Source organism: Hippoglossus hippoglossus, chromosome 4 (genome assembly GCF_009819705.1).
Source record: "Hippoglossus hippoglossus isolate fHipHip1 chromosome 4, fHipHip1.pri, whole genome shotgun sequence".
Lineage (NCBI taxonomy): Eukaryota > Metazoa > Chordata > Actinopteri > Pleuronectiformes > Pleuronectidae > Hippoglossus > Hippoglossus hippoglossus.
The window spans coordinates 3267582-3281833 of record NC_047154.1 but is presented as its reverse complement, the minus strand read 5'-3'; the positions used below and the strand labels follow the sequence as shown (position 1 = coordinate 3281833).

Here is a 14252-nt window from a genome sequence, read left to right as displayed (position 1 = left end):
TCAGGAGCAAGCCCAGACGTCGTCAGGAGTGCATACAGGCACGTGGAGGCAATACACACTACTGAGTCATGTTATAAGTTGCTGTGATGCAATTCACACAAGCTGAAACAGCCTGTGATTTTAATTTTTTACTTTGATTTTCGGTGTGATTTTGAATCCAGCCCTCAATCGGTTCATGATTTTGGTTTCCATCGATCGATGTTACGTTGTTTTGTTCTCAACAAATTATACAATGTAGATTAGTAATGATTTACAACTTGAATAATTTGTTGGTCTTTTCACATTACAACGTGAAACCTTTCACGTCATAGTGTGATTTGTAGCATACCTTTTTTATTCCTCTGGTGTGATAGCAACACTACGGTATAAAATTTACTTCTAAAGGAAATAAGGTGTTTTACTGAGTAACACTTGACATATCTATTCATTACTTATTGATCTACCTTTGAGGAATAGAATAACTAAGATTATGTTTTGCTTGTCTAATGTTTTAATATTAAAATCTGCTGCAGTTTTTGTGAATTGACTCAATAGAAACACTACAAATCTTGCAAACATTTATAGTTTGAGTTAAAACTCTACAACATCACATTGTTGATTTGTAAAGAATCACCTGGTCAAATAAAGACACTTCCAAGTGAAGTAACAAAATGTTTATTTAAAAAATAACACATACATAATGTGTACAGTCAAGATTTTCCAGTCTCCATCACCAACATTAACCTGAAATGATAACGTGCAACAATTCACATGAACTAAAGACAAATTCTGAAGCCAGGATCCAGAACATGTTACTAGTGATGTGGGAGGGTGGTGTTTTTGAGGCGTGGAGCTGATGGGGGTAGTTGAAGGCACGAGTTTAGGTTGTAGTGCGAGTCATCAGTAGGGGTCGTTGAAAGGGTAATGAGGATGTCCTGCATCCCGTGGAACTCGCTTTCCCTCCACCTGCAACATCCAAACCAGAGCTGAAACGTTGCCCTCTTGTCTTCACTGATGGGTTTACGTTCACCTCTTCAAACTGTTTTTCAATCTGTTGCTTTTCAATCACACATTCACTTCAGGTGCCTCTGCTTCCACCAATATGCTTGATTAAATGCAATAAGGAAATGTTTTAACTAAAATTTTAACATCTGTAATATTTTGGGCCAATATCCTATACATTTACCCCATTTTTACTATATCCAGGATAGAAAAAATATGATAATTTAGATCACCATAGAAAACTTAATTTAACTTAAAATCCTCGTCTGACCTTACAAGATGATAACAGGCTCCATTATATTATCTCTTACAAACTGGAATAGAACATTAAGTTGGCCAGTGAAACCCCACTTACTTCAATCATTGGCACAATGTAGCGCCAGCCTTTGTTCAGCGCTGTAATGCTTTTCATTTCCTCTGGCTCCAGGGTAAAGTCAAACACCTGCAACAGAAAATGTCATCAGCGTTGTCTGATTTAAGAAGATCATTAAGGAGAACATCCAAAGTTACTGTGGCTAAAACCCCTGTGGCACCTGAATGTTCTCTTTGATGCGGGACTCAGTCACACTCTTGGGGATTGTTACCACTCCTCGCTGTGTCTGCCACCTGTGAATGAAACACACCTAGTCACTGGAGAGTTTCCTTCATTTAACCACTGCATATTTCAGCCCTGTTACTACAAATGAACCATACAATGACAATGCTGTTAACAGTTCTTCAAAGCATTATGTGTCTTTTTGATTGTTTTAATGGAGCCTGACTGACTGATACCAATGCAGTAAGTTTTCAAAAATCTCCAACATTATTTTTTACATAATTATGAAAAAACAAAAAAGGAACTAAATATAGCTGATCGAGAATTATGAGAGTTGGATATTTTTCAGTTGGAAAATAAACCTGTCATTGCTGTCAATGTCTCTGTCAACGTGACAGAGGCACTGATTGTAAATGAACTTCAGTTTGCACCTACTTTCTACATTTGCTCACATGCAGTATTTTTTACTGCACGTGTTGTGTCTGTGTTATCAAACTAGTAAAGATGCTGCATTTTATTCATTTGCTTGTGTCTTGAATATTTGGATGAGTTTCATTTCTTTAGCTGCTGTGAGTTGAGCTGCCAGGTCCAATGTAGCAGACAACTAAAGACACTGCAGCATAATTTAGTAAATGTTAACGGTGCAGACCGAATGGTTTCTAATAGTCAAGCTAAAACACACAAAGAAATGCTGAAGAAGAGAGATTGTTTTACATAATTAACTAATTAATTGAAAGTGACTTTTACACTATATTTTTACCGTTTGAGGCTTTTTCTGTAGTAAAGTCAATATCTGGGGCCTAAAAATGTATAGGCATATGTCAGCCACTATATGTATACAGATATTTTCAATAAGTTATCATGATCAAGACAAATAGAGTTGAACCTTTTACCATAACAGGGACACTGTATTAAATGGTCTGTATTTATAAAGCACTTTACAGAAAAGTTTTACATTCATCCATTCATACAGTTCATCTATGTGCAGCACTTATGTCTATGAGAAGGGGCAATTTGGGGTTCAGTATCTTGCCCAAGGACACTTTGGCATGTGGAATGGGGGGAGACTGGATCGAACCGTTGACCTTCTGATTAGAGGACGACCGCTCAAACCCCTGAGCCCCAGCCGCTCTTCTACCTCAAAACTAATTTGTTCTTTCTGTATTGAAACTAAATAAACACCAATACCTTTTTAGTAAGATAATATAGATGTATCAGTCTGGCTGATTTATGAGGAAGCTCAAGTGGATGTCTCCGATCAAAGGTGGGACAGTATTTAACTTTCACTGCATCAGAGAATAGGTTTCAGGAATATATCAAACATTATTGTTACGTGGAATCAATAAATAATTGTCAATACAGAAACTAACCTTTTAAAATCAAAGTTTGAAAATGTGAAAACCTCAAAACAAATTGATTTAAGAAAAGAGATCAAATTTGAAAACTCAAAGGGAGATTTTTTTAATCTAAAGATATAGTGTATCATTTAGCAAAAACACCTTCACATAATAGTGAAATCACCTCAGAATAATCTGAGCTGGGGTCTTTTTATATTTCTCTGCGAGGGTGGCGAACACAGGCTCCTGAAGCACAACGGGTTCATCTGGCTGTTTCCAGGCCCGGTCAGGGGAGCCCAGAGGGCTGTAGGCTGTCATCACCAGGCCTCGGTCCCGACAGTGGGCCAGCAGCTCTACCTGGGCCAGGTAGGGGTGGCCCTCTACCTGTCCAAGCAAAATAAAGAAACACCAGTGTGACTCAAGACTTTTAGTGCCAGTTTCTCACCTCAACTCTTTGGTGCAGTTCATTTAAACATCATGTACCTGTAGGACAGTAGGTTTGATGCTGGCGACAGACAGGATTTCATCTATCTGCCGACTGTTGAAGTTGGACAGGCCGATGGATCTGACGAGACCCTTCTCCACCAGCTTCTCCATGGCAGCCCAGGTTAGCTTGAAGTCTGTGTCGTCATACAGCATGGAGCCATCCTCTTTTCTGGGGAAAGGAACATCTCCTCGTCTGGTGGATACAAAGGGGGGGCCACATTTAAGAGATTAAAAGCAACCAAAGACAGACTGAGGGAAGGAAGTAGGCAAACTTGACATTTTCCTTTCCTTGTTTCGTCACAAAATTTAGCCGCCTCTACAAGTTTCACTTTAAATGTACATAGCATGAACTGTAAATTATACCATTTTCCCCAAATACCCACAGTCTCAACATAACAGGTTAACCATCTCGTCATCTTGAAATAACAACTTAATTACCTTGTTATCTCAGGATACCAAAGATGTTTTCACCTGATTATATTTTAATTACCTCGTTATCTCAAGAAAACAAAAGTGGTTTTCTCAGGATAACAAGTTAATTCTCTCATTATTAGACCTTAGAGCAGGTTGAGCTCACTGGAAGGCGTAGGGCCAGTGGATGAGGTAGAGGTCCAGGTACTCAAGCTTCAGGTCCTTCAGGGTCTTCAGCAGGGACGGTTCCACGTCTTCTGGGTGATGTCTGGTGTTCCACAGCTTGGATGTGATGAACACGTCCTCTCGCCTCAGTGACTGGTGCACACAAAACATGTCGGATGTAGTCAGAAAATGTGTTGAAATTCTAATAGAAGAATTGTGAGTGTCAGGATAATACAGATGAGAAAGTACAGACTATAGATAGAGATAACTGAAAGAGATCAGGATCTCAGCATGAGCTTCTCAGGCAGTTTGGTGAAGGTGTTTCACCTTGTTGGGGCCCAGAGTCTCCTGCAGGGCTTCTCCAATCTCAGCCTCGTTGCCATAAATGGATGCACAGTCAATGTGGCGGTACCCAGCATCCAAGGCCCAAACAACTGCTTGTTTCACCTGCAATTGGGATATAATGTGGCCACCGGTACAGTGAAAAACAGATTAGAAAAGGTACAAGGACAAATTATTTACAGACATGGACATCAACTGGTAAATCTTTGAACTTGTTATTATTTTTAGTGAGTACACACTCTCTCAGCGTTTGTCCTTAAACAATAGTGGAAACATTAAAATACCATCTGGCTGTTTTTGACAGGTATAACATTTGACAGATTTTCCACATTTGGTTGATAAATGAGGATCTATGTTGTCATAGCAGCATTAAATAATATTTTGGCCTTGTGGGTGCAGTGCAATGTTACAATATTATTGCGATACAAAATTGATATATTAAACCTGTAAATAAACCATTGCCTACTGACACATGCAGCAGACACAGAGCAACACTGGCATTAATTTAGAGCCGTGTGTCTCCATCTGGCAAATTAGGACCAAACATTTAAGCTTTGTTTTTGTTGCCACCATCTACTGACAGTTCTTTAGCTTTAGCTCACAGTTAAGTCAAGGGTTGTGAAACCATAACAATGATCTACCTTTCCTGGCTCACTCTTCCACGTTCCCAGTCCGAGCAGGGGCATCTTCCGCCCCGTGTTGAGAACTGCAAAGTCATTCATGCCTTTCAGTAGCACCTTTAAAAAGGACAAGGAGAGCATGATTCAGACTGTGCAAGGAGCTGCTCAGCTCACTAAGATGTTTAAAGCTGCAGTAGCAAGAGTTTTATGCAAAACTGCAGCGCTCTTCTTGGCCATATGAAGCTATGCAACAGCATGAGAAATGTATTTTCTACAGCTCCACACAATGGAGGAGAGAAATCCAATGCAAGCTTCATTGGGGAAGCAAAGCACAGAGTGCTTAAAATAAAATAAAGGTCACACATCGAGACTAGAAAGGCACTCACATACCTCCACCAAAGCCCAACAGTCCACTATTATCAAGCTGCACTCAAACACATAAATATCAGTCCTGTAAACATGCCAAATATATTTTTACATAACGATCCATGAATCATTCCCTAAAAAAAAAAAAAATCTATGGAAATTTTGAAAAACACCCTTTCTCGGAATGTTAAAGAAAGCTAGACAAATTCTGGAATCCACCTCCTGATCCAGATCTGCACCAAAATTAAATGGGTTCTTCCCTGACCCATACTGCATCCTTTTACCAAGTTTCGTGGAAATCTGTCCATTAGTTTTTGTGTAATCCTGCTAACAGACAGACAGACAAACAAACAAACAAACAAACTTAGACGGAACATAACCACCTTGATGGTTTTAATAACCTACTTGGTGGAGGTAACCAGAATGGCAGTAAAGGTGCATAACATCACCAAAGCCCAACAGTCCCTAAAATTCAATCAAGCCACATCAAATTGCAAACATTCATAGATATCACTCCTCTACATGTGCTGGATTTCTCCATTAAGATCTGTGCAATTATCCTTGAGAAATTCATAAAAATGTCAAAAGGCTGTCTTTTTCAAAATGTTAAAATAGGGGGAAAATCCATGTGTGTGTCCATCCAGGGAGAGGGATCCCTCACATGTGACTCTCTCTAAGGTTTATTTGCTTTTTTTCCCCACGTTAAAAGTATTTTTGGGTGGCTTTTCTTCACTCACGACCAGGGTTAAGGGCAGAGGATGACGCACCTTGTAAAGCCCTATGACAGGGGTTTGTGAATATGGGCTGTACAGATTAAGTTTGATTTGATGATTATTTGACTCATACAGGTGCTGAATCAGTGAAGGAAATACAGGAGACAAAAGTCACGCGTCAGCTGCAGTCACAGTGATACTGAGAAATATTTAACAGTGGTTCAAATAACTGTATTACAAACTGTGGCCATATTGGGAGTGGGACACACAATGTATTGCAAAAATACCATTGCTATTTTCATAGTTCTTATTTTATTGCATGCTGTTATAGCAGACTTTACTCTCTTGTTTTAGGGTCTGTTGAATTCACTTGCTTTATATAAAGCTCTCTACATTTTATTTCAGGACAGGAATTATTCATTTGAGCAAAGACAAGTATGCAGCAATAAAAGGTGTATCCACAATGTGACGTGAATAAAAGGAAGACTCGTCTGAAGCATCGGTGGTTTCTGAAATATCTCGGGAATAAAAATGTCTGGATCTAAAATCCCAGGTCTGTCAGCTGACTTCCTGAAAACAAGTCACGCGCGACAACCGCACCTCAGCGACAATGAGCTCGAGACGTGACATAAAGCCGCTCACGTGCAGATTTGAGTGCCATTTAAATACAGTAATAAAACACAGCATTTAGCATGAAGACATGGCCGACGTTACACTGCTTAATAAGAGCAATAGCAGTAGCATCTGTTATTGTTACTAGAAACTGAACCGGACCATTAGCTGCTAAAGCTAGAGCTAGCTAGCTTGAGCTTCTTCGTATATAAACACACTTCCCTGAAGCCTCTCGTGTTCCCGGCTCCCACTGAAGTGTTAAAAGACTCACTGTCCCTCTCAGCAGACGGACAGTCAGCTGTATGAGCCGCTCGCGTCTCAATGACTGCATGTGAGCTGCGGCTCTCTGCTCGGTCACTTACTGTCTGATGATGTGCGTTTAAAAACAGGGGCCCTCTGTCTGTGGTCCTCCAGGTGTGCAGAGACTGTCGTGTATTTCTTCAAGGGTTCAAAAACACCACTTTATTTTGTTGACACTTCCTGTTCCGGTATGGTGACTCCTCCGTTTCCGGTGGAGGAAACCACCAGTCATCATCGAGCCTGTAGTCTATGGGCTGGATGGGGGCTGTGATCAGGGGAGTCCTGAACCAGGCCTTAGTTATGCTGCATAACTTATTTATTTTAGTACATGTCACTAACTTTGTGTTTTTTTCTATTCTCTCTCAAACAGACAATTTCGACTTTTGTAGTCTCTCTCTCTCTCTCTCTCTCTCTCTCTCTCTCTCTCTCTCTCTCTCTCTCAACAACTATTATTATTATTACATCTTTACACCCATAATTATCACTTTTATTGTTTTCATTATAACATATATATTCAGAGATGAAACCTAAAACCTGATGGTACACAACTGTTTCTGGTCTCTCTCTCTCCTCTCTCCCTTAATGAGGGAGTTTTTTCTCTCCGCAGTTGCCAAAGTGCTGCTCATTGTGGGAACTGTTGGGATTCTCTACTATTTTTAAGGTCTCGACCTTCTACGTAAAGTGCCTTGAGGTAATGTATATTATGATTTGGCACTATTCAAATTGAATTGAATTAAATTGAATTGAATCAGCCTCCTCAGCTCAGACAGTTTCTTTTAGTATACTGGCCAAGTCCCACGTCAATAAATGTACATTAGTAAAGGCTGAACCTTCTTTTTGTCCTTTTTAAAATGGAGGCAGATTTTTTTACCTTCTATTATAGAAAAGCTTGCATCATCTCTGCAATCTCTGCACTAAGATTGATAAAAAAAATACATAATAGAGACAATTTCATGTTCTGATGGAAAAAATCAGACAAAAATCAGACAAACCCGTGTAGGTTTACTCCTGACCAGCAGGGGGCAGACTGTAGAAAAGTGGCACAGACGTGCAGGGAGGGGTGCAGGAGCGGAAATAGGATTAATGTCAACAACCTGAGTTTACAACAACTCAGGTGAAACTTCATAACACTCCAACCCGATAAGCTCTGTCACATTGTAGTGTTCCGTTAAAATGCTTTAACAATATCCGGTACATTATGGGGGAAGAGGTTGGTTTTTGGGCTGAAACTCGGGAGCTAAGTTAGCTAACTTTTAGTCGGTTGATGCGTGAAGTCATTTCGACAGCCTCGGTGAGGAAACTGTCCACTAATATGCTCGGGGATATCGCTCCTTGGTTAAGTCTCTCAATGTTGCAGGGGTTGCCAGATTGTGTGCCAGCTGCTGTTGACTCGTCCTGGTAGTTTTATGTGGCGCTGATAGTGCCTGGTCCGCTCATAATGCTCCTGCAGCTGCTCCCACCTGTCAACTAGCTGGCTCCTCTCCTCCTGTCCACCCGTCTGCCGTCGCCCAATGGCTCACTGCGGCTCCTCCGAGCCAAAGCCACAGGCACCGTCGCAGGGCAGCGTAGACCAGAGCATGAAGCCCGTGCTGTTCGAGATCTTCGGTGAGATATGGACCGTCGAGTCGCGCCTCGGCCAAGGAGTCTCGGCCTCGGTTTACCGGGTCAGCTCAGGCAGAGCCACCACCGCCGCTGTCAAGCAGTTTCAGGTCGACACTCAGGGAGGAGATTACGGGTATCACAAGGAGAGGTCTGTGCTGGAGGACATACAGGGACACAAAAACATCGGTAACATTAATATTTACATTGTTCTTTAAAAAATGTTGACCTGTATGTATGTGACGGGCAGACAATAACACTAAAGTTGGAAATTAAATTTTTATTAGAAATCTTTGTATAAAATAGAGAAAATACCAAATTGAACATGGAAATCTATGAATTCAACTTGAACACACTGGTCATCAATGGTATAGTGAAGCTCTCAGGCCATTTATAAACATTGTAAATCTGCTCTTTGATTCTGCATATGATAACTTATGTAGCAACAACTGATTTCTCTTGCATGTCAGTCTTTCAAATTCTCAGGTTATCATTCCATAAAACATGGCTAACAACAGTTATGTTTGCAAATCTATTGTAAAGGTTTTATTTAAATAGAAAAGGCTGTATTTGAGTTGACAGTTCAAGTCAGGTCCTCATTTATCGACATCATGGTATCACTGCTGTTTTTCTAGACTAAACACTGCCGTCCTCTTGGTGTCTTGTCAACCTGATGTGAATGCACGGGTAAAGGCCTTGCTGTTTGTAATGATGTATTCATTCTCTTCACAGTGACACTGTACGGGGTTTTCACCAACAGCAGCTGTATGGGTGTTTCCACTCGCTGTCTCCTGCTGGAGCTCTTGGATGTCAGTGTGTCCGACCTGTTGGTGAGAGGATGCAGTGGTAATCAAGGTGGTAGGTGAGTAGTTGAATTTTTTCTGATGACCGTGACTGTGGCAGTCGGCCAATTTATAAGTCGAGCTCAACCATGTACAGATTCCAGAAATGGTATTACATGCTGCATACAAGGCATTCTCTGCCTAATCATGTCTGTGTCTCGAAACACACATGATCATTTGTATCACTGTTTCTAATCTTTGAAGGAACAGTTCTCCCCATTAACCCCCACCAAAGATTAGATTAAACAATCAAACAGTTATTACTTGTGATTTAGTCATACAGGAAGTTTCTGTTTTATTATCAAATGTTGTTTTAACCTTTTATTCTTCTCTAAAACATCCTCGCCTCCCTTGTGCAATGAATATTAATGGAATTTTGTTTGCGAATCTGAAAGCACTAAAAGTGTAAGCAAGCATTGATACATTGTATCAGTTATAGAATCATGTATAAAGCTTCATTCAAAAGAGTGGACATTGCCATCTACTGGTAAAACAAATCAACCCACACTAAACTGCCTGTGTTGCTAAATGATTCATGGGAGAAAGTATTCACCTCTCATACAAATGATCACTGATTCAAACCCTGTATTGTGAACTGGAACAAGACAATAAAGGTAAAACACACATATTAATTGTTTAATCCCAAGGGCAGTTTTCTTTGCACAGTGGCACCAGTGAGTTAATAAAAATCCTGACTGAAAAGTCACAGCAGCACTAGGTGTAAAGTAAAGGGTAAAGTCATTATTTGGTTGAACAGACCCTTTAAATATCACCAGGTTTTCAAAAATTAATTCCAGAATGTTGTGAAAGAAAGTAATTCAGACTTGTCAAAATAGACATGGTCTCAGAACAATTGGAAAGATAATATAATGAATAACGGTGGATGGTGTCACTGTAAAGCTTTAATATATTTAAGACAACTTGAGCTTTCTATGTGACTTCACAGTATGATATATATTCTTGGCAGACCCCAGCAGGGCCACTCCATGTGGCTTGTCCAGCACTGTGCCAGAGACATCCTAGAGGCTCTCGCCTTCCTCCACAAGGAGGGCTACGTCCATGCCGATCTCAAGCCTCGCAACATCCTGTGGAGTGCTGACGATGAGTGCTTCAAGCTCATCGACTTTGGCCTCAGCTTCAAAGAGGGAAACCAGGTATGTGTGACTTAGAAGTAGATTAAAAGAGGAGCTGGGATAACCCAAGTTTTGTTTTTTTAACCCTGACTCTTCCTCACTTCCTCCAGGATGTCAAGTACATCCAGACAGATGGGTATCGAGCACCAGAGGCTGAGATTCAGAACAGCCTTGCTCAGGCCGGGGTTGAGGTGGAGGGAGACTTGGGCTGCACAGCCGCTGTGGACCTGTGGAGCCTTGGCATCATCCTGTTGGAGATGTTCTCAGGAATCAAACTCAAAGACACTGTCCGCTCACAGGAGTGGAAGGTATGACAAAGCTCAATTCAGGCAAGAGGGATGATGTGGACTTAATTGATGATTTGAGTTCATCAAGATTCTATTTGAAGGCTTAAGAAAGTAATGAAACATAAAAGATCTATGAGTAAAAGGAATTAAATCTTTGCTTAGAGTAGCAGTGAAACTTCCCCTATAAATTCTACAACAAAGTGGAAAAACAAGACAAAAACAAAACAGTATACAATACATATAGGGCTGAAAGAGAAAATAAGGTTTAAAAGTTTTGGAAATTTTCAGCAAGGAAATGTCCAATAATGCAGACACCTTTATGCAATACTAAAACAGTATTCTGCAATCGTTTTCCCTCTTCTTTAGGATAACTGTGCTGCCATTGTTGACCATATCTTTGCCAGCAACAGTCTGGCATGCCCTGCCATCCCTGTCTATCACCTCAGAGACCTTATCAAAAGGTAAACCTCATCTACTACACTATGAGCTGCACTGTATAATGACACAATCCTGCCTGCTGTGTAAGCAGAGCGCTATAGTCTGGTCTCTGAAATGTCTCTTACTATTGATTGGGTTATGTTGTGTCTGCAGCATGCTTCTCATTGACCCAAAGCAAAGATGCACAGCTGAAACTGCGCTCCTGAGCCCGTTCTTCAGTATTCCCTTTGGTATGAGTCAATATTTATGACAAACATCAAGATTAACATATCCCTCAGTGAGCCATGTTTACACATATGTGTGTGTGTGTGTGTTTGTGTCAGCTCCTCACATAGAGGACCTGGTCCTGCTGCCCTCTCCTGTTCTGCGTCTGCTCAACCTGATTGATGACAGTCATCTGCACAATGAAGATGAGTATGAAGGTACAGCATATCTTATATATCAATTATTTGGTACATTTCCAAATTGATTTCTACTTTCTTACAAGCTTGTAGAGGTTCATGTACGTTGTTGTTCCCAGACATCCTGGATGACATGAAAGAGGAGTGCCAGAAATACGGCTCAGTGGTTTCTCTGCTCATCCCCAAGGAGAATCCAGGGAAAGGACAGGTAAGTCTGTTTCATCAGCAAGGATCTTCAGAAAAAATTCTGTTTAACAAAAACGGATTCTCAATAACATTTAGCACAGCGATCTGATGATAGAAAGCCTGTACTTAGTTTCAGACACCATACTTAGTGCACCTTGTTGTGCAAAAAATAGGAGAAAATATGGTGAGGGCAAGGGGCAATACACTCTTATGTATGGAAGTGGAATGTAAAGACTCAGATTATTTTAGTTATTTCATTTTATGTAGTTATTTTTGTTGATTTTAGTGCTTCTCTGTGTTGTCTTTGTCCAGTACTTGCCACCATTGTCCACTGGATGCAACTGCAACCTTGCAGATGCTTCTTGAGATAATCCACATACAGTGACCTGTGAATGAGTATTAGTTCCTTTATTTATTGACAGTGGATTTTAGATTGATATTTACTGATGCATTTCATTATCCATTGTCTTAAATATTCATGGCAGGACATTTTTCTTCTACTAAGGAAGGAAGCCTTTACATTTTTTGTGCAACAACTACAATGCACACAATTCAGGAAAGTGATATAGATACAGGCCAGTATGTGGTACTACATTCATTAAATGTAAAATACAATGCAGCCACAAACAATCATCTAAATTTGCAACAAATATCTATTGAACAGGTTTGTATAAAGAAAGAATATCAGCAAAACTGCCAAAATCAATATGAAATGTGTTTGCTGAAGGACCTCCAGCTTGAAAACGTCCTGTACTGTGCTGTGATCAGGCCACAGCACACGGTTACATGCATTCACCCACTTGTTCATCCATGTCCTCTTTGTGTCCACCAGGTGTTTGTGGAGTATGCCAACTCCGGCGACTCCCAAGAGGCTCAGAGGTTGCTGACAGGCCGCACCTTCGATGGGAAATTTGTCGTGGCCACCTTCTACCCTCTCAGCGCTTATAAAAGAGGTTACTTGTATCAAACTGTGCAGTAAAGCCCTAAAGCGCAATTTACGTCTTTTGGAACTGCATAGGTCACCACAAAAGAGAGAGAGAAGTTGTTTTCTCCCTGTAAAAAAAACAAGACCTTAGAAGCTATGAGTGGCCATCCTGCAGTTAAAATGCATTCAGTTAAAAAGGAGTGTAGTTTAAAGTTCTGCATGTAAGTCATGTGGTACATCTGTGTTTCATGCAGAGTATAAATTGAACTCAGTTGTGAGCAGCATACAGGAACACTCATCACATCTCTGCTGCCTCCAGTCTGGGTGACACTCTTATCAGTACACATCAATCTGGTGCTTCAAGGTGAACTGCATCTGTTGTTACTAATGACTCTGGGGACAGACTACTTACTGTTCTCTCTTCCATTTTCACACTTCATTCATAGAAAGGACCAATGCTGAGAGAATGTGAATCTGAATAGTTGCATATCTCTAGATCTCTCTAGAAATTTAGTCGAATACTTTCAGGGATGAGATTAGAAACAAGCGGGATAACACTGACCTCCTAGTAGTAATGAATGGGAGTTCTATGTCTGAAACCTAAAATCCTGATGACAACAACAAATCCCTATCAACTGAAGATGTCCTGCAGTGAAACTAGTGTCCTGTTCTTAAATGAATGATGATAATATTCATCTTATAGTTGCCTGTTAATATTTGTTTTTCTGAACATAAATGAGAGGAAGGCGGTACAAGGGGATGTACAGGAAGCCTTTGCTGTGGCTCCTTAGGCAGTTTTCAGGTACAGATAGTTAAGAGTGACCCCTCTACCAGCTGGTAGTTGTCCCTCTCTCTGCCAGTATCTGAACAAGCCCAGGGCTCCATGTGCCCTGTCCTGTAGCCGAATGCTTTGTAGCTTTTTTGCGTTAGTTACAAGTTACAAAAGCATCCATACGTTCTAATGTTCTTTTGGTTCCACTGAGTCCATCATGGTATCAGTGGACCTGCAGTGCCCGTCAAGCAAACTGTCACACAGGGAAGCATCAGATGGTTTCTATACAAGTGCCCAATGACATTCACAAGCTAGCTAGCTAACTAACCAAAATGCTACCACAACAACAGGTTGTGCCGCACCTGCATGTGTTGGTTGCTCATGTAGCTGAAGCAGATGCCTTAGAAAATAATTCCCTTCCAGCAGTCGTAGTGCTGCTCGCTAACAACATGGATTGTTAAAGACAATGATAATCGTAAAGAAGTATCTTGATTTTCTTCCAAAAGCTGCTCAGTGCTAATTTAGTTTTTAAAACCAGGCTATAACTTGAAGTGGAGAGTCATGAAGTCAGTAAACTGAGTGTGTGTTTTTAGAGACATATTTTCACGAGACAACGTTAGCTAACATTATTCAACATTAGCTACTTAACATTAACCAACATTATCTACTTCATGTCTGCTAACATTAGACAATATGTACTACTTTAAGTTCACTTAAATTCGTCCACATTAGCCACTTTAAGTGAGCTAACATTAGCCAACATTAGCTACTGGCTAAACCTAACTACGTCGGGCCTAGCAT

The 14252-nt window shown here is 40.6% G+C and overlaps 2 protein-coding genes across 3 annotated transcripts; one reads left to right on the top strand and one right to left on the bottom strand.

The window, feature by feature from the left end:
• Positions 1–631: 631 nt before the first annotated feature.
• On the bottom strand, positions 632–7083 carry akr1a1b (aldo-keto reductase family 1, member A1b (aldehyde reductase)). Of its 2 annotated transcripts, none has more exons than XM_034582110.1 (9): positions 6931–7083; positions 4899–4994; positions 4243–4362; positions 3917–4068; positions 3337–3532; positions 3038–3237; positions 1515–1587; positions 1337–1423; positions 632–945 (listed from the first exon to the last, which is right to left on the bottom strand). In XM_034582110.1, the coding sequence occupies exons 2-9, from the start codon at positions 4977–4979 to the stop codon at positions 880–882; spliced, it is 975 nt and encodes a 324-aa protein (XP_034438001.1). In that variant the 5' UTR covers positions 4980–4994; positions 6931–7083; the 3' UTR covers positions 632–879. The 2 variants fall into 2 exon arrangements, with proteins under 2 accessions (XP_034438001.1, XP_034437999.1); XM_034582108.1 differs by having other exon boundaries at positions 6840–7050.
• An 821-nt stretch (positions 7084–7904) lies between these two features.
• Positions 7905–12811, top strand: uhmk1 (U2AF homology motif (UHM) kinase 1). The gene is made up of 9 exons (XM_034582107.1): positions 7905–8656; positions 9200–9329; positions 10277–10463; positions 10553–10750; positions 11096–11190; positions 11321–11397; positions 11491–11589; positions 11688–11776; positions 12587–12811. Exons 1-9 carry the CDS (start codon positions 8380–8382, stop codon positions 12731–12733), a joined length of 1299 nt encoding a protein of 432 aa, XP_034437998.1. The 5' UTR covers positions 7905–8379; the 3' UTR covers positions 12734–12811.
• The last annotated feature ends 1441 nt before the right edge of the window (positions 12812–14252 follow it).